The sequence below is a fragment of the Bufo gargarizans genome, chromosome 8 (assembly GCF_014858855.1).
Source record: "Bufo gargarizans isolate SCDJY-AF-19 chromosome 8, ASM1485885v1, whole genome shotgun sequence".
Lineage (NCBI taxonomy): Eukaryota > Metazoa > Chordata > Amphibia > Anura > Bufonidae > Bufo > Bufo gargarizans.
Genome location: NC_058087.1, coordinates 67,718,477 through 67,737,591, shown reverse-complemented (window position 1 = coordinate 67,737,591; position 19,115 = coordinate 67,718,477). Strand labels below are relative to the sequence as shown.

The 19,115-nt window shown below is 41.1% G+C and overlaps 1 protein-coding gene across 1 annotated transcript in view; it reads left to right on the top strand.

Moving 5' to 3' along the window:
- The window catches only part of SLX9 (SLX9 ribosome biogenesis factor), a 156,053-nt gene that overhangs the window by 97,935 nt on the left and 39,003 nt on the right, over positions 1–19,115 (top strand). The window contains exons 3-4 of the mRNA XM_044302935.1: positions 1,803–1,865; positions 18,229–18,391. Of these exons, the coding sequence (XP_044158870.1) occupies positions 1,803–1,865; positions 18,229–18,391 (226 nt within the window). The remainder of the gene's footprint in view (positions 1–1,802; positions 1,866–18,228; positions 18,392–19,115) is intronic.

Below are 19,115 nucleotides of genomic sequence, written 5' to 3'. Positions count from 1 at the left end.
ACAGTTTCAAGTTTTTTTGGTATAAATACTATTGTTCAGTTGACAACGCGTTTAGGAGTTTATAACTCCTTTTTCAAGTCTTGGGGGCGCCAACAGCAAGGGGCAACAGGCAAAAGGTGGCCGGGTGGCTGATGTGTGCTGCTGCTGTGTCTGGCGTCACTCACGAGTGACGCCAGACACAGCAGCAGCACACATCAGCCACCCGGCCACCTTTTGCCTGTTGCCCCTTGCTGTTGGCGCCCCCAAGACTTGAAAAAGGAGTTATAAACTCCTAAACGCGTTGTCAACTGAACAATAAATAGTATTTATACCAAAAAACCTTGAAACTGTGGTCGTCCCTGTGCGCCAAAGAGGTACCTTTATCGTGTGTTTTCGGACACAAATCACTTTTCTCGCCCCTCGATGGGTTAAAGGAATTTTCGGCAACACTAGAAGCAGCAGTGCCTCTTCTCGGGGTGAACGTTGAAGACTTTTCTGGAACAGAAACGTTGTAAAGATCTCAATCCACTTATTTCTTAATAGGTTAACTAAAGGCTCTCATTAGAGTGTCAGTAAGTGTGTACCCCTCCTGGAATCTCTCCGGAGCTCCTCTGAATACCGATAGAAGCATGCCCAGGGGCGGGTGTCTTGGTTTGACTGTGTATGTGTGATGGTTGCTGATTTATACAGAACATTCTGTTTGCTCGGTGAGATTTGGAATGCATTGTAAGTAGACTTTGTGGCAACATGTCGGCGTGTATTTGACAAATCATACTCTTACGGGCGTTTGTAGAGCTTGTGCTTGATGCCGGGCCCAGCTGAGTTAATAACGTCTTTATTTGGCAGGTAACTTCCATTTATTAAGTGTGTTGCTAGTATTTAAAGCACATTTATTGTTTCTGGTTATTTAGTTTTATTTAATTTTTTATTATTTGGAGTATATTGAGTATAAAATGCCTGTACGCTTTTAGCAGTGTTAAAGGGTTATTCCAGGATTGCCTTCTATTTTAAATTCCCTCTGTCCATCAGTCCTTTGAAGGGAAGCATACCTACCTCCTCCCCCCACTCTGATCGGGGTCTCCTACCGTCTTCAGTCCCTGCATGTAAACTTCTGTCATGCACAGGGTCACTTGTCAGGTTTTATCCCGCCACATGCATCGCGGCAATGACATGCCCCCCAAGGGCCAAGTCACTATAGTCACCTAGGGGTGGGCTACACGTCACCTCTGTGGTCAGTCATTGTCTGCAGCGGCACACGTGACCCCGTCCATGCCGTAAGTTTGGTTGCGGGAAACTAATATGACGGTGGACCCAGCGAGCCAGAACCAAGTGGGGGGGGGGGGGGGGAGCAGGTGTGTATGCTTCCTTTCACAAGTTTGGGGTGGGGGGTGTGGAACTTAAAATAGAAGGCAATATTAGACTTTCCCTATATATCACAGAAGGGTAAAGTAATGAAAAAAGAGCAAAAGAGAAATTATGCATTTTGGGTTGTAGAATTGTTTTACATTAGTCTTTGAAACCCCCTGCACTGCCAGAGGTCGCACTTAATTCATGACAAGGTGCACGCCCCATCATAAATTTGGTGCATCTTCCGGCAGTCTGTGTGCCTAGTGGCGAAGAAAACATAAAAATGCCACTTGTACCTATATTTAGCTGCGCAGGCCTTCGAAAAGTCACAAAAGGGGGTCTTGCGACTTTATTGTGCCAAAAGCTAGCATGATAAATGACCCCCATTGTCTGCAAACATTTGTGTGACTCCGTATAGGCCAATGACCTGTCTGTTGCATAAGCACAATTTTCACTTCTTTCTTTATCTATTGCAGAAGAGAAAATAATTCTGTCCAAGAAGGAAAAAACGAAGCAAAGGCGAGAAAAATGGTTAGAGAGTAAGTATGAGTTTCAACTAATCGCAATGCCCATGTGAACAGACCTCTACAGTTCTATGACATGAGACGGGCACATTCCCAAATAGGTGGACTTGATTGATTTATGTAACACTATTAAAAGGCCGCTGCCATCAATTATGAGAGTTCCTGTATCTCCAGTTATTAAGTTCTATTGTCACAGTCTCCAGTCTAATAAATGTTCCATGAGCTGGGCTCCAGGCCTGGAAATATCTGTATTATTCATGATTTCAACACAGAAATGCATTCATTTAAAGGCGTGAGTAATGTTGCATCTACACTTGCTGTCATTTGGGTGTGTTTTCAGTTGGAAGAAAGCGATCTTGGAGCCTAACTATGTAGTGAGCGCTTGGAGTATTTTTGCAGAGTTGATTGGAAAAAGGCTTTGTGTTCTAAGGGGGTTGTCCAGGATTGTCCAAGTGATGACCCATCCTTTGGGAATTAGAATGTGTGCCTCGAAGGGGACATTTGGAATATTAGAAGGCGGGTCAAGCTCTTAATATCAAAATGAATAAACAACTTAATAATAAAAAAGCCAGACAAGAAAATGCAAAAAATGACCAAATGGATGTCCCGAATAGTTAGCACACAGGTCCTATTCTTATAATTGGGACCTAATCTATGATGGCCACCGTGCATGGGACTGTTGCCTCATCATGTGTCCTGCACAGCATGCAGTTGTGTGCAGGCCTGAGTATCCCTGCTTAGGGAAACTTTGCTGACAACTCGTACTCATTACAAGAGTGATGGTGGCTAGTTCTCATGGAATGAGAACATGAAAGAGGGCAACACATTTGGACATCACTGTGGATATATTGTAGGGAATTTATCATGAGGAAAATGTCTGAAGTCAGTTTGACTTTGTGTCTGCATTGGTGTAATTTGTGCCATATTTCTGCACCTTTTTTGGTGACTTAAGATGTCATAGTTGATGAATCTGGCATGCATCTAATTAGCATAGCTAACAACACCCAATTTCCTTAAGTGCCAAGAGCGGCATAAAATCGTAAGTCGCTACGTTTTGCACAACTGTGTGCCAAAATTTGAGACTTTTTTTTTTTTTTTTTCCCTGCCATAATTCCCACCACATGTGCCAGAATTCCCCCGAGCATGCTTGTGAAAGGCCTCATTATGTTAGTGTGAATAAAAGCAGGTCTACCACCTTTCACCTGACTTGGAGTTCTGCCTCTTTTTTGCTGTTTTTGATAGTTGGACCTAAAGCCGTCTAGGAGGATTTTCACCAGTGCTGATGTGTTTTCTCTTTATAATATATATATATATATATATATATATATATATATATATTACACTACTCACAAAAAGTTCATGCTACAGTGATATTATATCATGAAAGTAGGGCATTTGAATTAGAAGCATGCACAAGTGATTTCCTCCTCCATTTGAGGTACCCCAGTCTCCAGCAAACACTCTCTAATGACGCAACCTCGACGAGCTGGCACGTTGTCGTCCGTGAAGATGAAACTAGGCCTGTGTTGTTAATTATGTTATTTAAGTTGTATGGGCTTGTATTGACTAGACACACCTGCCCATACTGTAAAACCACATCGTTGGCGGCCATCATGTTTGCTCAGCATTAATCGACTTTCATCAGTGAACAGTACTGAGGCCCACTGGTTCCTCGTCCAGCGTAGACTCTCCTTGGCCCATGCAAGACGATGACTCCTGTGGTCAGGTACCCTTTCAGGTTTTCTAGCATGCAAACCTTTGCTCATGTAAACTGTTTTGAATGATGTGACGTGAGACTTGGGTGTCTCTGCTTGTAGCCTCACAATGGTGAGGTACTGTTGATCAATTGTTAGGTCTCATCTTGGTCTCATGATGTTAAAATGTGAAGAGCATGATGAGGAGGACTGTATAAATACCAATTCTAATTGAACCAGGAAATGTATTGGGCATTTCATAGATCAAACATCCGCTGTCAATTTTGCTGTCAAGCTCCTTGTTAGAGAACAGCAAGTTGTGCAAAAAGTACTGAAACATTGAACAGTTGGACATGTGCATTCAAAAGTTTAGAGAAGGTCCCAGTAAGTTCACCTGTAAAGGTTAGAGTGCATTTTAGGTTCATCCTGAAATTTCACCCTCAAGCCAAATATCCTTAACTTTTTGTGAGTAGTGTGTGTCTGTATGTATGTATGTATGTATGTATGTATGAATGTATATATAGAGAGAGAGCATCCAATGAGATTCCACTTTTCCGTGTGGTAATTTCCTTTGGAAACTGAAAGGAGGAATCTGGTTGCAACGGGCAACTAAGCCAGTTCTACTTTACACCAGTTTGATAACTTACCCTCTATATTTTGCACTATAAAATGCACTTAGGTTTTACAGGAGGAAAATAAGATAAATATTTTGAACCAAATAGTGTGCTAAAATATTTCATAAAATCAGCGGATGTTATACATACACTGTTATGGGGGCTCTGCTGCTAACACACTGACGTCGCTGTATTGTACCACATGGGTAAATACATTTTTCACTTTTTTTTTGTGGAAGTGCTGTCCATTTTTTTTTTTTCCATTTTATGTTTTGGGTCATTGAGCCTGTACCCTGGTACATAGCACCCATTTGTAATTTGGATAGTCGGTGTTGCCATTTTTCCATTATTTATATATAATTATAAGAGCAGGATTTTGAGGCATGATGGGAGTTGTAGTTTTGCAACAGCTGGACAGCCACAGCTTGGTCAACACGACTACAGTATTACAAGAAGCGCTGTAGTAAAATGAAAGCTCTGCTGGGATTAGGTGTACGTCCAGGGAGATGTAAGATCCAACAGTTGTAAGATGCAAAGGGAAACTCTCAAAACAGGTGCAAAGAGGTTTCCTCCATGTGAATGGACACCTGGGGCAGTAGCGTTTTTTTTTAAAGTTTGCAGGCATGACCAATGGTTTAGGCTGTCCATACACATTTAATAGATGCTGCAGAAACAATCAGCTATCTCTCCATGTGCATACACATTTAGCTTGGCCAAACGTGTATGCGTATTTAATGGGGAGAAAGGGGAGACTACTAGTGACGCTTATCTCCCAGGAGTATTGAGTATTTCTAGGTAAGAAATGGAATTAAAAAATATTTATACAGATAGGCCAACTCTTGGTATATTTACTAGTATTTTAGAACGGTCAAGTTTTTTATAATTTTTTTATGTTTGTAGCATTTTACCTTCTGGTATAATGGTGCAAAATATGAATATTTTCAAGCCTCCTTGGTAGTAAAAGGTTAATGACAACCCTTAACATTTTTGCCTGTTTCTCCAACTACCTAGGACGAGAAGTTAATTTTTTTAATATTGTGCTGGTTTTAAAGCGGCTTTGTCCAGCGTCAGAGTCCACGTAAGCATACATATAATTGCAGGCTGTGGAAGCGAGCCATGGCAGCTGTTCTAACACGGTGATAGCTGGAGTTTATAATTTACTGTGTGTCAGCAGCATGTTTCTGTTGCACCTTCACATCTGTATTCAATTGCACTTTGTGCCTGGATTGTCTCCACTTCAGTTCAAGCTGACCCCTTCTTATTTCTCCTTTAAAGCCTTTCTGCACGTCCTAGACTTTCTCTACAGAACGATGATCTTCCAAACACATGTAATTGTTTCTTATTTTTTATTTTCTTAAGGGAATTGTTACTTTAAAGGGGGTTATCCCATGACTAATGTAAAATATGAAAATCGGACATCATATAGTACATGACAATCTCACTCTAGCAAAGCTAGAACCAGCCCTGTACCTCACATGGATCCAGAGATCTCCCCATTCATTGCTCTGCAAGATTTATATCAAGCTGGCAGCTGAAGGGGAGTGTCTTTTCTGCTACAGCTCAGGGGCGTGTCCATGCTCTCCCTATCACAGCTAATGGGGCGTGTCTCAGCTTTCCGTATCACAGTTCAGGCGGCAGTTGAAGGATGAAACTGAGCATGTGCGGCCTTCTCAGTGAGCAGGTTAAAGAAATAAGAAAAAGAACAGACAGCAGGTGGTGCTATACAGATACATTTTATTAAATAACTCTGACTATGCTAAATGTTTAATTGCTTGCAATTACAAAAGTATTCAGATCCACGTGCTGGTTTGAATATTTTTTGTGGGACAACCCCTTTAAGACCTCCTTTCTAACCTGCAATTAATAATACTCTGCAATCTTATAATGCGAGTTGTGGAATGTGCACAAATGTGCTTACACCCACGGCTGTTAGAGATGACGTAGATCCAATTCGGTGAATCTGAAATACCTGGGAAAAAGTCCAGAGTATGTGTTAATGAATTCTAGCATCATTTGTAGTGTCAGTACATATGTCCATTATTTCTGTTTGTTGAGTAGAAGTTATATATGATTTACACACATACATTCAAACACTTGACACACTTTATAAGTTAAACTGTCTACTGTAAGCTTTCGGCTACACAGCAATCTTGGCCACGAGACAGCTGTCGCGCCCAAGGATCACAGCGGGATTGCAATGTAGCTGTATTAGCATAGAAATAAAGCATCATTTTCACATGTGCCGCGACCCCAGAATTGCAAAAAATCCAACACTGCTGGATTTTTTTTCGATTCTGGGGTCGCGGCAAACGTGCAAGTAGCACTGCAAACCCATTAATTTTTATGCTAGCACCACTACACTGTTATGCTTCAGTGCAACATGTGTCACTGGACCAAGATCGCCGTGTAGCCAGATCCTTACACAAGGCACAATAATTTAAGTAATTGCCACCAGCTTAATTAGCACCCTGCTGTGTGCTGATGAGGCAAGTAGCCTGATATAGGCTACTTTCACACTTGCGTTCGTCGGTCCGCTCGTGAGCTCCGTTTGAAGGAGCTCACGAGCGGACCCGAACGCCTCCGTCCAGCCCTGATGCAGTCTGAATGGAGCGGATCCGCTCAGACTGCATCAGTCTGGCGGCGTTCAGCCTCCGCTCCGCTCGCCTCCGCACGGCCAGGCGGACAGCTGAACGCTGCTTGCAGCGTTCAGCTGTCCGCCTGGCCGTGCGGAGGCGAGCGGATCCGTTCAGACTTACAATGTAAGTCAATGGGAACGGATCCGCTTGAAGATGACACCATATGGCTCAATCTTCAAGCGGATCCGTCCCCCATTGACTTTACATTGAAAGTCTGAACGGATCCGCTCAGGCTACTTTCAGACTTAGGAATTGGTGGTGGCTGCTCTCCTATATAGTCTATGGTATGGTGCTTACAAGTCCAAGGAGAGGACACCCTACCTCTCAAGTAGGAAAATATTTTAATCAAAGGTGTAGGGACGAGCACTCTACCATTTGGTACACATTTATTTAAATTAATAAAAATGTATATAATAGCATATAAAACTTCTTAAAACAACAACTTTATAAAATGATACTAAAATAAATATAACCACAATGGGGTAATAATTTTCTTAGTTGGAGATGATCGGTTTCTCAAGAGTCCTGAAACTGCGTTGTATAAGGTCCTCTAATTATGTTTAAGAGTCCATGGAGATGATATTACTATGACCTAACAGGCTCCAGCACTGTTTCGTTGGTCAGATCATAGTCCCAAAATATGCAATAAGGCAAAGATAAGGTAAGGATGAAATGACCGGCTTAATAGCCGCTTACCTCTCATTCATATGTGTCTTCAGTCCTGCATTCTAGTCGGACTTTTCGGGATATTCTACCGCAGTGCAGCCGGGGTGCGTGGAACACCTTGGATGGTATCGGAGGCCGGCGTCTCACGTGGTTCCACTCGGTGTCCGCGCTGGATGCTTAGCGAAACAGCACCTACGTCACTTCCTGTGTGATCAGGTAGTGACGTCTACCTTGTATTTCGGCGGTGATTTCGAACTGCAGTTTCCTGATGTTTTAATCTTGCAGGTATCGGAGTATTGTCTGCATGGCCATGCAATTTAGGAAAATGTAGACAGGTATATGGCGTAGACCCAGACGCGTTTCGGGAGTTGTCACTCTCCCTTCCTCAGTGGTTATGCCATACCTGTCTAGATACGCCTTATATACTTCCCAGGGTTATCTTCAAAATCTGGATCGGACCTCAGGATGTAATCCTTCTGTTTCAATATCCGGGACTTCCATTCTCACAGTTTGTCTTTGATATTCTATGGTCTATAGTTGGTAATGTCCCATTTTTGATGTCAATATATAATTTTTCAATGATTCTTCTATTCCTTCTTTTATAAAAGACAAGAATAGAGAGAAAAAGAGTTTTTTTCTGCCACCTCAGCCTGTACCCCATTTGTGGATATGCGCTTCCATTTAAAACCATGGTATGTCAGTTAATATTGAATACTTAACTGCATACACTAAAATGTTAAAATAAAATGATAAAATGAGAATTACTAGTATTGCATAATGAAACAACCAAAGTGGATATCCAATACAATGTATATGAATATATTAGCGGCAATTTGGACACAATAATCTAATGCCTGTCATAGATATCACAATACAATACATGTCTAACCGCATTGGAGGCAAACCTAACAATGTTGATAACTCGGATGGTAAATATAGTATTGGACTCCTATATGGGGACAGCCCTATTCTCAATATGTAATCCCACATTAGGCACTCTCATAAAAAGCCAAATAGTTCCAGCTCTGAATTTAGGCCTGATGGTAGCAGGCTCCCAAATTCATATATTCGTCGGGATTCCCTTCTCGACATGTGTTTGATGAAATTGCCTCCTCTCCAGTGTTGATCCACCTTTTCCAGTGCCACAAAGACGAGGCTGGCCGGGTCACTATTGTGCACCTCCTTATAATGTTTTGACAAGGAATGCTTGTCGTAGCCTTGGACTATTACAAGGGCACTGGACTAGGTAGATCACACCGGAGGAATTGCATGTGAGGCAATCCTTGATGTCCCAAACGAATGAATTTTGTGTAGAGTGGACTATGGTGATCTTACGGGGTTTGTTGTTGATTCTACATGGGATGCACTTGCCGCATTTAAAAAACCCTTTCAGATCCATCCAAGTCCCCATCAATGACCTTTTTTTCTCTCTAGTTTTCACAGAGGGGGCTATTTTGATGCCAAGATTAGGTGCCCTAGTAAATATAATATTTGGGGATGTGGGTAGAAGATGGCCTATCACCTTATCATTCAGTATATGATGCCAATGTGTCTTCACTATTTTTTGTATTTTTCTATGGTCATCATTAAAGGGAAGGATGATCCTATTGTTCATCTCTTCACTTGTCCGAGATTTTTTCTTAATTTCAACCTGGTTATCGAAAAAGGTTTGTCTATCTAGTTTTTTAACTCTTTCCAGGGCTTTTTCAACCACCTCATCCGGATATTCCTTCTCCCGGAACAGTTGTCGCATTCCAGCTGCCTCCTCCTCAAAACGTAGATCTTCCGTACAATTCCTCCTGATCCTCCGAAACTGGCCAGTGGGAATATTGTCAAGCCATCTTGGGAGGTGGCAGCTGGAATATTGGATGAAGCTATTTTTATTCGTCGGCTTAAAAAAGGTATTACAGACAAATCTGTTATTCTGTCTTCTGATTACCAGATCAAGGAATTCAGTTTCTTCCTTGATCATGGCATTGAATACCAGGTTCAGATGGTTCTCATTGATCTCTTTCAAAAAGAGATCAAGGGAGTCTCTTTCCCCCTTCCAGATGAACACCACATCATCGATGTAGCGACGCCATAGGGCCAGCTCCGCCCCCAGCCTGGGCCTAATGTGATGGTATTCCCATTCAGCCAAGAATAAATTGGCGTAGCTGGGGGCGAACCTGGTCCCCATGGCAGTCCCACATTTTTGAAGGTAATGTATCCCCTCAAAATAAAAATAATTATGATTGAGGATATATTTTATACCATCTAGAATAAACTGAATGTGGATATCTTCTAGTTTTCCTTCCCTTTTCATTTGTTCTCCTACTGCGGTGAGTCCCTGTTGGTGGTCAATTGATGTATAAAGGGATTGTATATCCAAAGTCCCCATGGTCCACTCCGGTTGGACATCTAAATTTTCTAGAATCTGGATAATATGTGTTGTGTCCCTTATATATGACCTAGTTTTTTTCACTATTGGCTGTAATTGTGTATCTATATATCTGGACAGATTTGCCGTAATTGATTCAATGCCCGAAACAATCGGTCGACCAGGGGGATTTTTCAGATCTTTATGAATCTTGGGCAGACAATAGAAGACCGGAAGTCTTCCCTGTGTGCCCAAGATAAATTCAAATTCCTGTTGGGACACAAGCTACGCCAATTTATTCTTGGCTGAATGGGAATACCATCACATTAGGCCCAGGCTGGGGGCGGAGCTGGCCCTATGGCGTCGCTACATCGATGATGTGGTGTTCATCTGGAAGGGGGAAAGAGACTCCCTTGATCTCTTTTTGAAAGAGATCAATGAGAACCATCTGAACCTGGTATTCAATGCCATGATCAAGGAAGAAACTGAATTCCTTGATCTGGTAATCAGAAGACAGAATAACAGATTTGTCTGTAATACCTTTTTTAAGCCGACGAATAAAAATAGCTTCATCCAATATTCCAGCTGCCACCTCCCAAGATGGCTTGACAATATTCCCACTGGCCAGTTTCGGAGGATCAGGAGGAATTGTACGGAAGATCTACGTTTTGAGGAGGAGGCAGCTGGAATGCGACAACTGTTCCGGGAGAAGGAATATCCGGATGAGGTGGTTGAAAAAGCCCTGGAAAGAGTTAAAAAACTAGATAGACAAACCTTTTTCGATAACCAGGTTGAAATTAAGAAAAAATCTCGGACAAGTGAAGAGATGAACAATAGGATCATCCTTCCCTTTAATGATGACCATAGAAAAATACAAAAAATAGTGAAGACACATTGGCATCATATACTGAATGATAAGGTGATAGGCCATCTTCTACCCACATCCCCAAATATTATATTTACTAGGGCACCTAATCTTGGCATCAAAATAGCCCCCTCTGTGAAAACTAGAGAGAAAAAAAAAAGGTCATTGATGGGGACTTGGATGGATCTGAAAGGGTTTTTTAAATGCGGCAAGTGCATCCCATGTAGAATTAACAACAAACCCCGTAAGATCACCATAGTCCACTCTACACAAAATTCATTTGTTTGGGACATCAAGGATTGCCTCACATGCAATTCCTCCGGTGTGATCTACCTAGTCCAGTGCCCTTGTAATAGTCCAAGGCTACGACAAGCATTCCTTGTCAAAACATTATAAGGAGGTGCACAATAGTGACCCGGCCAGCCTCGTCTTTGTGGCACTGGAAAAGGTGGATCAACACTGGAGAGGAGGCAATTTCATCAAACACATGTCGAGAAGGGAATCCCGACGAATATATGAATTTGGGAGCCTGCTACCATCAGGCCTAAATTCAGAGCTGGAACTATTTGGCTTTTTATGAGAGTGCCTAATGTGGGATTACATATTGAGAATAGGGCTGTCCCCATATAGGAGTCCAATACTATATTTACCATCCGAGTTATCAACATTGTTAGGTTTGCCTCCAATGCGGTTAGACATGTATTGTATTGTGATATCTATGACAGGCATTAGATTATTGTGTCCAAATTGCCGCTAATATATTCATATACATTGTATTGGATATCCACTTTGGTTGTTTCATTATGCAATACTAGTAATTCTCATTTTATCATTTTATTTTAACATTTTAGTGTATGCAGTTAAGTATTCAATATTAACTGACATACCATGGTTTTAAATGGAAGCGCATATCCACAAATGGGGTACAGGCTGAGGTGGCAGAAAAAAACTCTTTTTCTCTCTATTCTTGTCTTTTATAAAAGAAGGAATAGAAGAATCATTGAAAAATTATATATTGACATCAAAAATGGGACATTACCAACTATAGACCATAGAATATCAAAGACAAACTGTGAGAATGGAAGTCCCGGATATTGAAACAGAAGGATTACATCCTGAGGTCCGATCCAGATTTTGAAGATAACCCTGGGAAGTATATAAGGCGTATCTAGACAGGTATGGCATAACCACTGAGGAAGGGAGAGTGACAACTCCCGAAACGCGTCTGGGTCTACGCCATATACCTGTCTACATTTTCCTAAATTGCATGGCCATGCAGACAATACTCCGATACCTGCAAGATTAAAACATCAGGAAACTGCAGTTCGAAATCACCGCCGAAATACAAGGTAGACGTCACTACCTGATCACACAGGAAGTGACGTAGGTGCTGTTTCGCTAAGCATCCAGCGCGGACACCGAGTGGAACCACGTGAGACGCCGGCCTCCGATATCATCCAAGGTGTTCCACGCACCCCGGCTGCACTGCGGTAGAATATCCCGAAAAGTCCGACTAGAATGCAGGACTGAAGACACATATGAATGAGAGGTAAGCGGCTATTAAGCCGGTCATTTCATCCTTACCTTATCTTTGCCTTATTGCATATTTTGGGACTATGATCTGACCAACGAAACAGTGCTGGAGCCTGTTAGGTCATAGTAATATCATCTCCATGGACTCTTAAACATAATTAGAGGACCTTATACAACGCAGTTTCAGGACTCTTGAGAAACCGATCATCTCCAACTAAGAAAATTATTACCCCATTGTGGTTATATTTATTTTAGTATCATTTTATAAAGTTGTTGTTTTAAGAAGTTTTATATGCTATTATATACATTTTTATTAATTTAAATAAATGTGTACCAAATGGTAGAGTGCTCGTCCCTACACCTTTGATTAAAATACTTTCAGACTTAGAAATTTTTCTAAGTTATTAATGCAGACGGATCCGTACTGAACGGAGCCTCCGTCTGCATTAATATGATCGGATCCGTTCAGAACGGATCCGATCAAGCGCAAGTGTGAAAGTAGCCATAGTCTAAAGCTGGGTTTCTCTTCCTTTTGGAAGCTACTTTGCATATTTTTTCCCATGGAGCATTACCTTGAAAATAATTCTTGCCCCAAGTGGCAGTGAATGGAGTGAACAGGCAAAGCGGGGGATGGCACTGCCTAGCATCACTGGGTTCTGAAGCAGCAGTCCAGGAGAGGAGGTATTTGTTTTCTGGGATCAGACTATTAGTGGCCTATTTTAAGAGACCCTTTACATGCGTCAGTTGAGATCAGGAGAATTATCAGGAAGGGGAATTCCTAGGAATGCTTGTTCCTGATAATTGACCTGTGTAAATGTGCTGCCAATCACCCGATGAATGAGCAAATGCTTGTTTATCGGGTGAAAACAAAGCTAATGCAGTCACCTACCTAATTGTTTCTGGGCAGCAGATAACGCTTTCTAAACAGCAATCTACTGTCAAAAAACAATAATTTTCTGTGGGGACGAGCTATCACAGCGGCTATCCTCATCCCCATACAGCGGAGGTGATTGGTGCATGTATATTGCAGCTCTTACCTCCTCTGAAGGTAAAAAATGAATAATTCCCAATAATTGTCTGCCATATTGGCCCTTGTAAAGGGGGCTTTAGGACTGGCCATCGATATCAAAGCACTGGGGGTCCCACTCCTAGCACGCTCAAGGATTAGCTGACTACATGGAACTCATTGTTAACCAGGCGCAGTGTCATAGATTTTATAATCTATTTTTATTGATTTATTTTTATATTTAAAAAATCAACAAATCAGGTGTCCATGATCGTTCATCCATTATATGAAAAAAGAATGAATGATATGTCAAAAACATTTCAGAAAATATTGGGGCGAGTTCACGTCGCTGTTTAGCTTTCCGTTCTTCTGATCTGTCAGAAGAAGAGGAAACAAACAGGATAAAAAATTAAAAGAATCCTATTGCATCAGTTGTAATCCATTTGAGCCATTTTCGTCTGAGATCAGTTTTTTAGGCAGAGAAAAAGTACAGCGTGCAGGTCTTTTTTTCCCCCCGTCTAAAATAATGGATCTCAGATGGAAATGGCTCAAGTGGATGATAACTGATGCAACAGGATCCGTATATTTTTTTTTTTCTCCTGACTCATCAGAAGAACGGAAAGCTAAACGGTGATGTGTATATATAGAGACACACTCATTAGCTGGCCTAATTCATTAGCTGCAAGTTCTACCTTCAAGTACTACATTAAGTACAGTGAAGAGATATTGCAGGAGATAGTCAGGAGGTAGGCTGGAAGGTGGAAACAATACAAAAAAAGGTAAGATTTGTTTGATTTAAATTGACAAATTTTTATTCTTTTTTCATTTTTTTCTCCTCTTTAAAATGGCAGACTTGGTTCAGTGCAGGAATTGTTGTGCATTTATTTCATGTTCCACTCTTTGGAGATTCGGATGCTGTCAGATCTGTAGACAGTTCTCCTTACTGCAGCAGGAAATTGCATTTTTAAAATCTGAGATATTTAAATTATCTGTTAAACAAACTCCAGCTAGGACTGCTGCAATGCCACTGCCACAGAGGACCCCCAGAAATGGCAGATGGGTTACTGTAGGTTCTGGAAGACTTGGAGTGGTGGATAGAAGACATGTCCCACAGTCGGTGATTCTCCAAAATTCATTTGCAGCACTCTCAGAATGTAAGGACAACATGGTTATGGACTCAAGCGTAGAGGGTGAGAAACCATCAACTCCTATGACTAATGTAGGCAAGACTGCAGCCAAGGACAAAAAAGATAAAGTGAAGTCTCAAAGGAAGCAGCTGTTGCTGGGTGATTCAATCATAAGAAGTGTGGAGCTTAAAGAAAATGGTTTTGTGAGATGTCTCCCTGGGGCTACTGCTAGAAGAGATAGAAGACGTATTATTAATATTGTTAAGCAAGCAAAGCAGGAAGGGGACGTGGATGTTCTTGTCCATCTAGGGACAAATGACCTGGCTTGCAATGAAGTGTCAGAGGTGAAAAAATCTTTTATCACACTTGGTAATGACGTACAGGATTTTGCATCCACCATTTCATTTTCTGAAGTTCTGCCTGTACATAATGTTCAGAATGATAGGCAGAGGCGCATAAAGGAGTTTAACATATGGCTTGGTAAATGGTGTCAAGAGCAAGGATTTGGCTTTGTTTCTCATAATAGCTCTACTTGGAACAGAAAGGAACTGTACAAAAAAGATGGTTTGCATCTTTCTCTCAAAGGAACAAATGTACTTAGTGAACAACTCCAAGAATTTGCGAAAGAGTATTTAAACTAGGAAGGGGGGGCAAAAGAGTGAAAATAAAAGAGTCCAATTGCCCCCCGAAACAATGCCAGAACAGGTCAGATGCACAGAGGTTAAGAAATGATAAGCTCAGAGTCCTCTCTACAAATGCTCGCAGTTTAGGTAAAAAAATCAATGAACTTGGGTCAATAATGGCATCTGAGAATGTAGATTTAGTGGCTGTTACGGAGACATGGTTTAATGAAAGAAATGACTGGGACATAACCATACCAGGGTACTCTTTATACAGAAGAGACAGAGAAGGCAAGAAAGGAGGAGGAGTGGCCCTGTATGTGAAAGATAGCATTAAATCTAACCTAATACAAGTTGGTGAGGCCAACATAGAGTCAGTTTGGGTTACGTTGCAGTTTGCTAATCATGCAGTAACTCGTGTAGGTGTGATATATAGACCACCTGATCAAGTTAAAGAACTAGATGATCTACTAGTTGAAGAAATAGCTAAAATGACAATGAAAGGAGAAGTTATCATTATGGGAGATTTCAATCTTCCAGATATCAACTGGAAAACCAAAATAGCAAGTTCTACCAGGAGTACAGATATTCTAAATTCCCTACTGGGGTTATCCCTACAACAAATGGTTGAGGAGCCAACCCGGAGGGAGGCCATTTTGGATTTGATATTCACAAATGGGGATTCGGTATATGATGTCATTGTAGGCGAAACCTTGGGATCTAGTGATCACCAGTCAGTGTGGTTTAATATAAGAACTGTGAAAGAGTCCCACCACACAAAAACAAAAGTTTTAGATTTTAGAAAAACAGACTTTTCAAAAATGAAATTAGTCATAAATGAGTCCTTATCAGACTGGAACGGATTACATGGAGTCCAGGAGAAATGGGACTACTTAAAAGGTGCATTATTGAAGGCAACAGAAAATTCAATTAGACTTGTCAGTAAAAGCAAAAAAAGGAAGAGACCACTGTGGTACTCGGCAGAAGTGGCCCAAATCATTAAAAATAAAAAGCTAGCATTTTGTAATTATAAAAAAACCCAGAGCAATGAAGATAAGGAAATCTACAAGATTAGGCAGAAAGAGGCCAAGCAAGTTATAAGAACTTCTAAAGTGCAGGCAGAAGAAAAACTAGCTCAGTCTATGAAAAAAGGGGATAAGACATTCTTCAGATATATAAATGAAAAAAGGAAATTAAAACAAGGAATAACTAAATTAAAAACAAAGGACGGAAGGTATGTAGAAGAGAATAAAGGGCTAGCCGACTGCCTTAATGAATACTTCTGTTCAGTTTTTACAAAAGAAAAAGGAGAAGGACCTCCACTAGAAAGGATGACTAATAAATCGTTTGATGCATGTGTCTTTACAGAGGAAGATGTTCTAAGTTTGCTGTCTAAAGTGAAGACAAATAAATCACAGGGGCCTGATGAGATACACCCAAAATTATTAAAAGAGCTTAGTGGTGAGCTGGCAAAACCGTTAACAGATTTATTTAACCAATCATTAGTAACAGGAGTCATCCCGGAAGATTGGAAATTGGCAAATGTCGTGCCCATTCACAAGAAAGGTAGTAGGGAGGAATCGAGCAACTATAGACCAGTGAGTCTGACATCAATAGTAGGCAAATTAATGGAAACCCTATTAAAGGATAGGATTGTGGAACATCTAAAATCCCATGGATTGCAAGATGAAAAACAGCATGGGTTTACTTCAGGGAGATCATGTCAAACAAATCTTATAGATTTTTTTGACTGGGTGACTAAAATAATAGACGGTGGAGGTGCAGTAGACATTGCATATCTAGATTTTAGTAAGGCTTTTGACACTGTCCCACATAGAAGACTTATCAATAAACTGCAGTCATTGAGCATGGACTCCCATATTGTTGAGTGGATTAGGCAGTGGCTGAGGGACAGACAACAGAGGGTTGTAGTCAATGGAGAACATTCAAAACAAGGTCATGTTACCAGTGGGATTCCACAGGGATCTGTACTGGGACCAATTTTGTTTAATATCTTCATAAGTGATATTGCAAAAGGCCTCGATGGTAAGGTTTGTCTTTTTGCTGATGACACAAAGATATGTAACAGGGTTGATGTTCCTGGAGGGAAACGCCAAATGGAAAAGGACTTAGGAAAACTAGAAGAATGGTCAGAACTCTGGCAACTGAAATTTAATGTGGATAAGTGCAAGATAATGCACCTGGGGCGTAAAAACCCAAGGGCAGAATATAGAATATTCGACACAGTCCTGACCTCAGTATCTGAGGAAAGGGATTTAGGAGTAATTATTTCAGAAGACTTAAAGGTGGGAAGACAATGTAATAAAGCAGCACGAAATGCAAGCAGAATGCTTGGATGTATAGGGAGAGGTATAAGCAGTAGAAAGAGTGAAGTGCTTATGCCGCTGTACAGAACACTGGTGAGACCTCACTTGGAGTATTGTGCGCAGTACTGGAGGCCATATCTCCAGAAGGATATAGATACTCTAGAGAGAGTTCAGAGAAGAGCTACTAAACTGGTACATGGATTGCAGGATAAAACTTACCAGGAAAGGTTAAAAGACCTTAATATGTATAGCTTGGAAGAAAGAAGAGACCGAGGGGATATGATAGAAACTTTTAAATACATAAAGGGAATCAACTCGGTAAAGGAGGAGAGCATATTTAAAAGAAGAAAAACTACCACAAGAGGACACAGTTTTAAATTAGAGGGGCAAAGGTTTAAAAGTAATATAAGGAAGTATTACTTTACTGAGAGGGTAGTGGATGCATGGAATAGCCTTCCTGCAGAAGTGGTAGCTGCAAATACAGTGAAGGAGTTTAAGCATGCATGGGATAGGCATAAGGCCATCCTTCATATAAGATAGGGCCGGGGCTATTCATAGGATTCAGATATATTGGGCAGACTAGATGGGCCAAATGGTTCTTATCTGCCGACACATTCTATGTTTCTATGTTTCTATGATGTGAACTCAGCCCTCCATAAGCGCCGTACATGTAGCAGTTCTATCTGCAATGCAGCTGTAACCAGTGATCATAATCAGAATGACTGATCAGTCGCTTTAATTGTTTGTAGACTAGGGTTGTTACTAGTGATAATGGCCATATTTTAGTGGAATTGTTTCCAGATCAGTAGTTCTGGTAACTCTTTTTAAAAACTTTACTTTTCTACATTTCTTAACTTTTTTTTTTCTGTATGTTTTTCTACTTAGAATTTGAAGGCAATTTATTTACTTAATAAAATATTGTTTCTTTTAGAAATCGAGTCCTTGAAACTGGCTCAGCAGGAAAAAAAAGCACAGGCCAAGAGAAAAGCTACACCAGTCGTTGGGGACCTGCAAGCCCTCGTAGATGCCTTACCCGAACTGTCAGAACTCACCTCTGCTAGCAGACCCAAAGCGCCTAGGAAGCAGCCTAAGGAGTAAGTTTTTAGGGAGTGTTTTTTTGTCACATTTACTAAATGCTTCTTTAAAGCGGTTTTGCAGTTTGTTTAAACTGATGAGCTATCCTCTGGATAGATCATCCGCATCTAATCGGCGGGGGTCCGACACCCGGGCCTGTGGTAAACAGTGAGAAGGACGCGGCGCTCCGGGAGCGCCTCTGCCTTCTCAAACGGATGAGCGGCGGAGGTCCCGCATTTAAACAAACTGCAGAACCCCTTTAATATAGGTACATTGATATATGTATCTAGGTGTCTGTCTAGATTGGGAAATAGAGTAGTACAAAACAAATATAGAAGTTCAGTGTGGCTCTTATACAATGCGTACCAAAGTGTGCCATACCCCTCCATTCAGTGTCTCTAGGACACTGGATGGCACAGCATGGAGAGACAGATGTTTGTTGCCACAGGTTAACCCCATCATCCATCTTTGGTGGCACATAGCTAAGGCTACTTGCACATCTGCATTTTTAATTCAGTTTTTGAGATCTGGCAAAGGAACTCAAAACCTGATTTAATAGGATTCGTTCCATTTAATACATCCTGATGGCTCTTTTTTGGCCAAATCCGGTTGTATTAAATCAAGAATGAACAAACCTGATCAGTCTTGAAAATCATTGTAAGTCAGTTGGCGCCGGATCAGTTTTTTTCTGTAATGAGAAAAAAAACGGATCAGGCACTATTGATTTGCATACATGATCAGGTT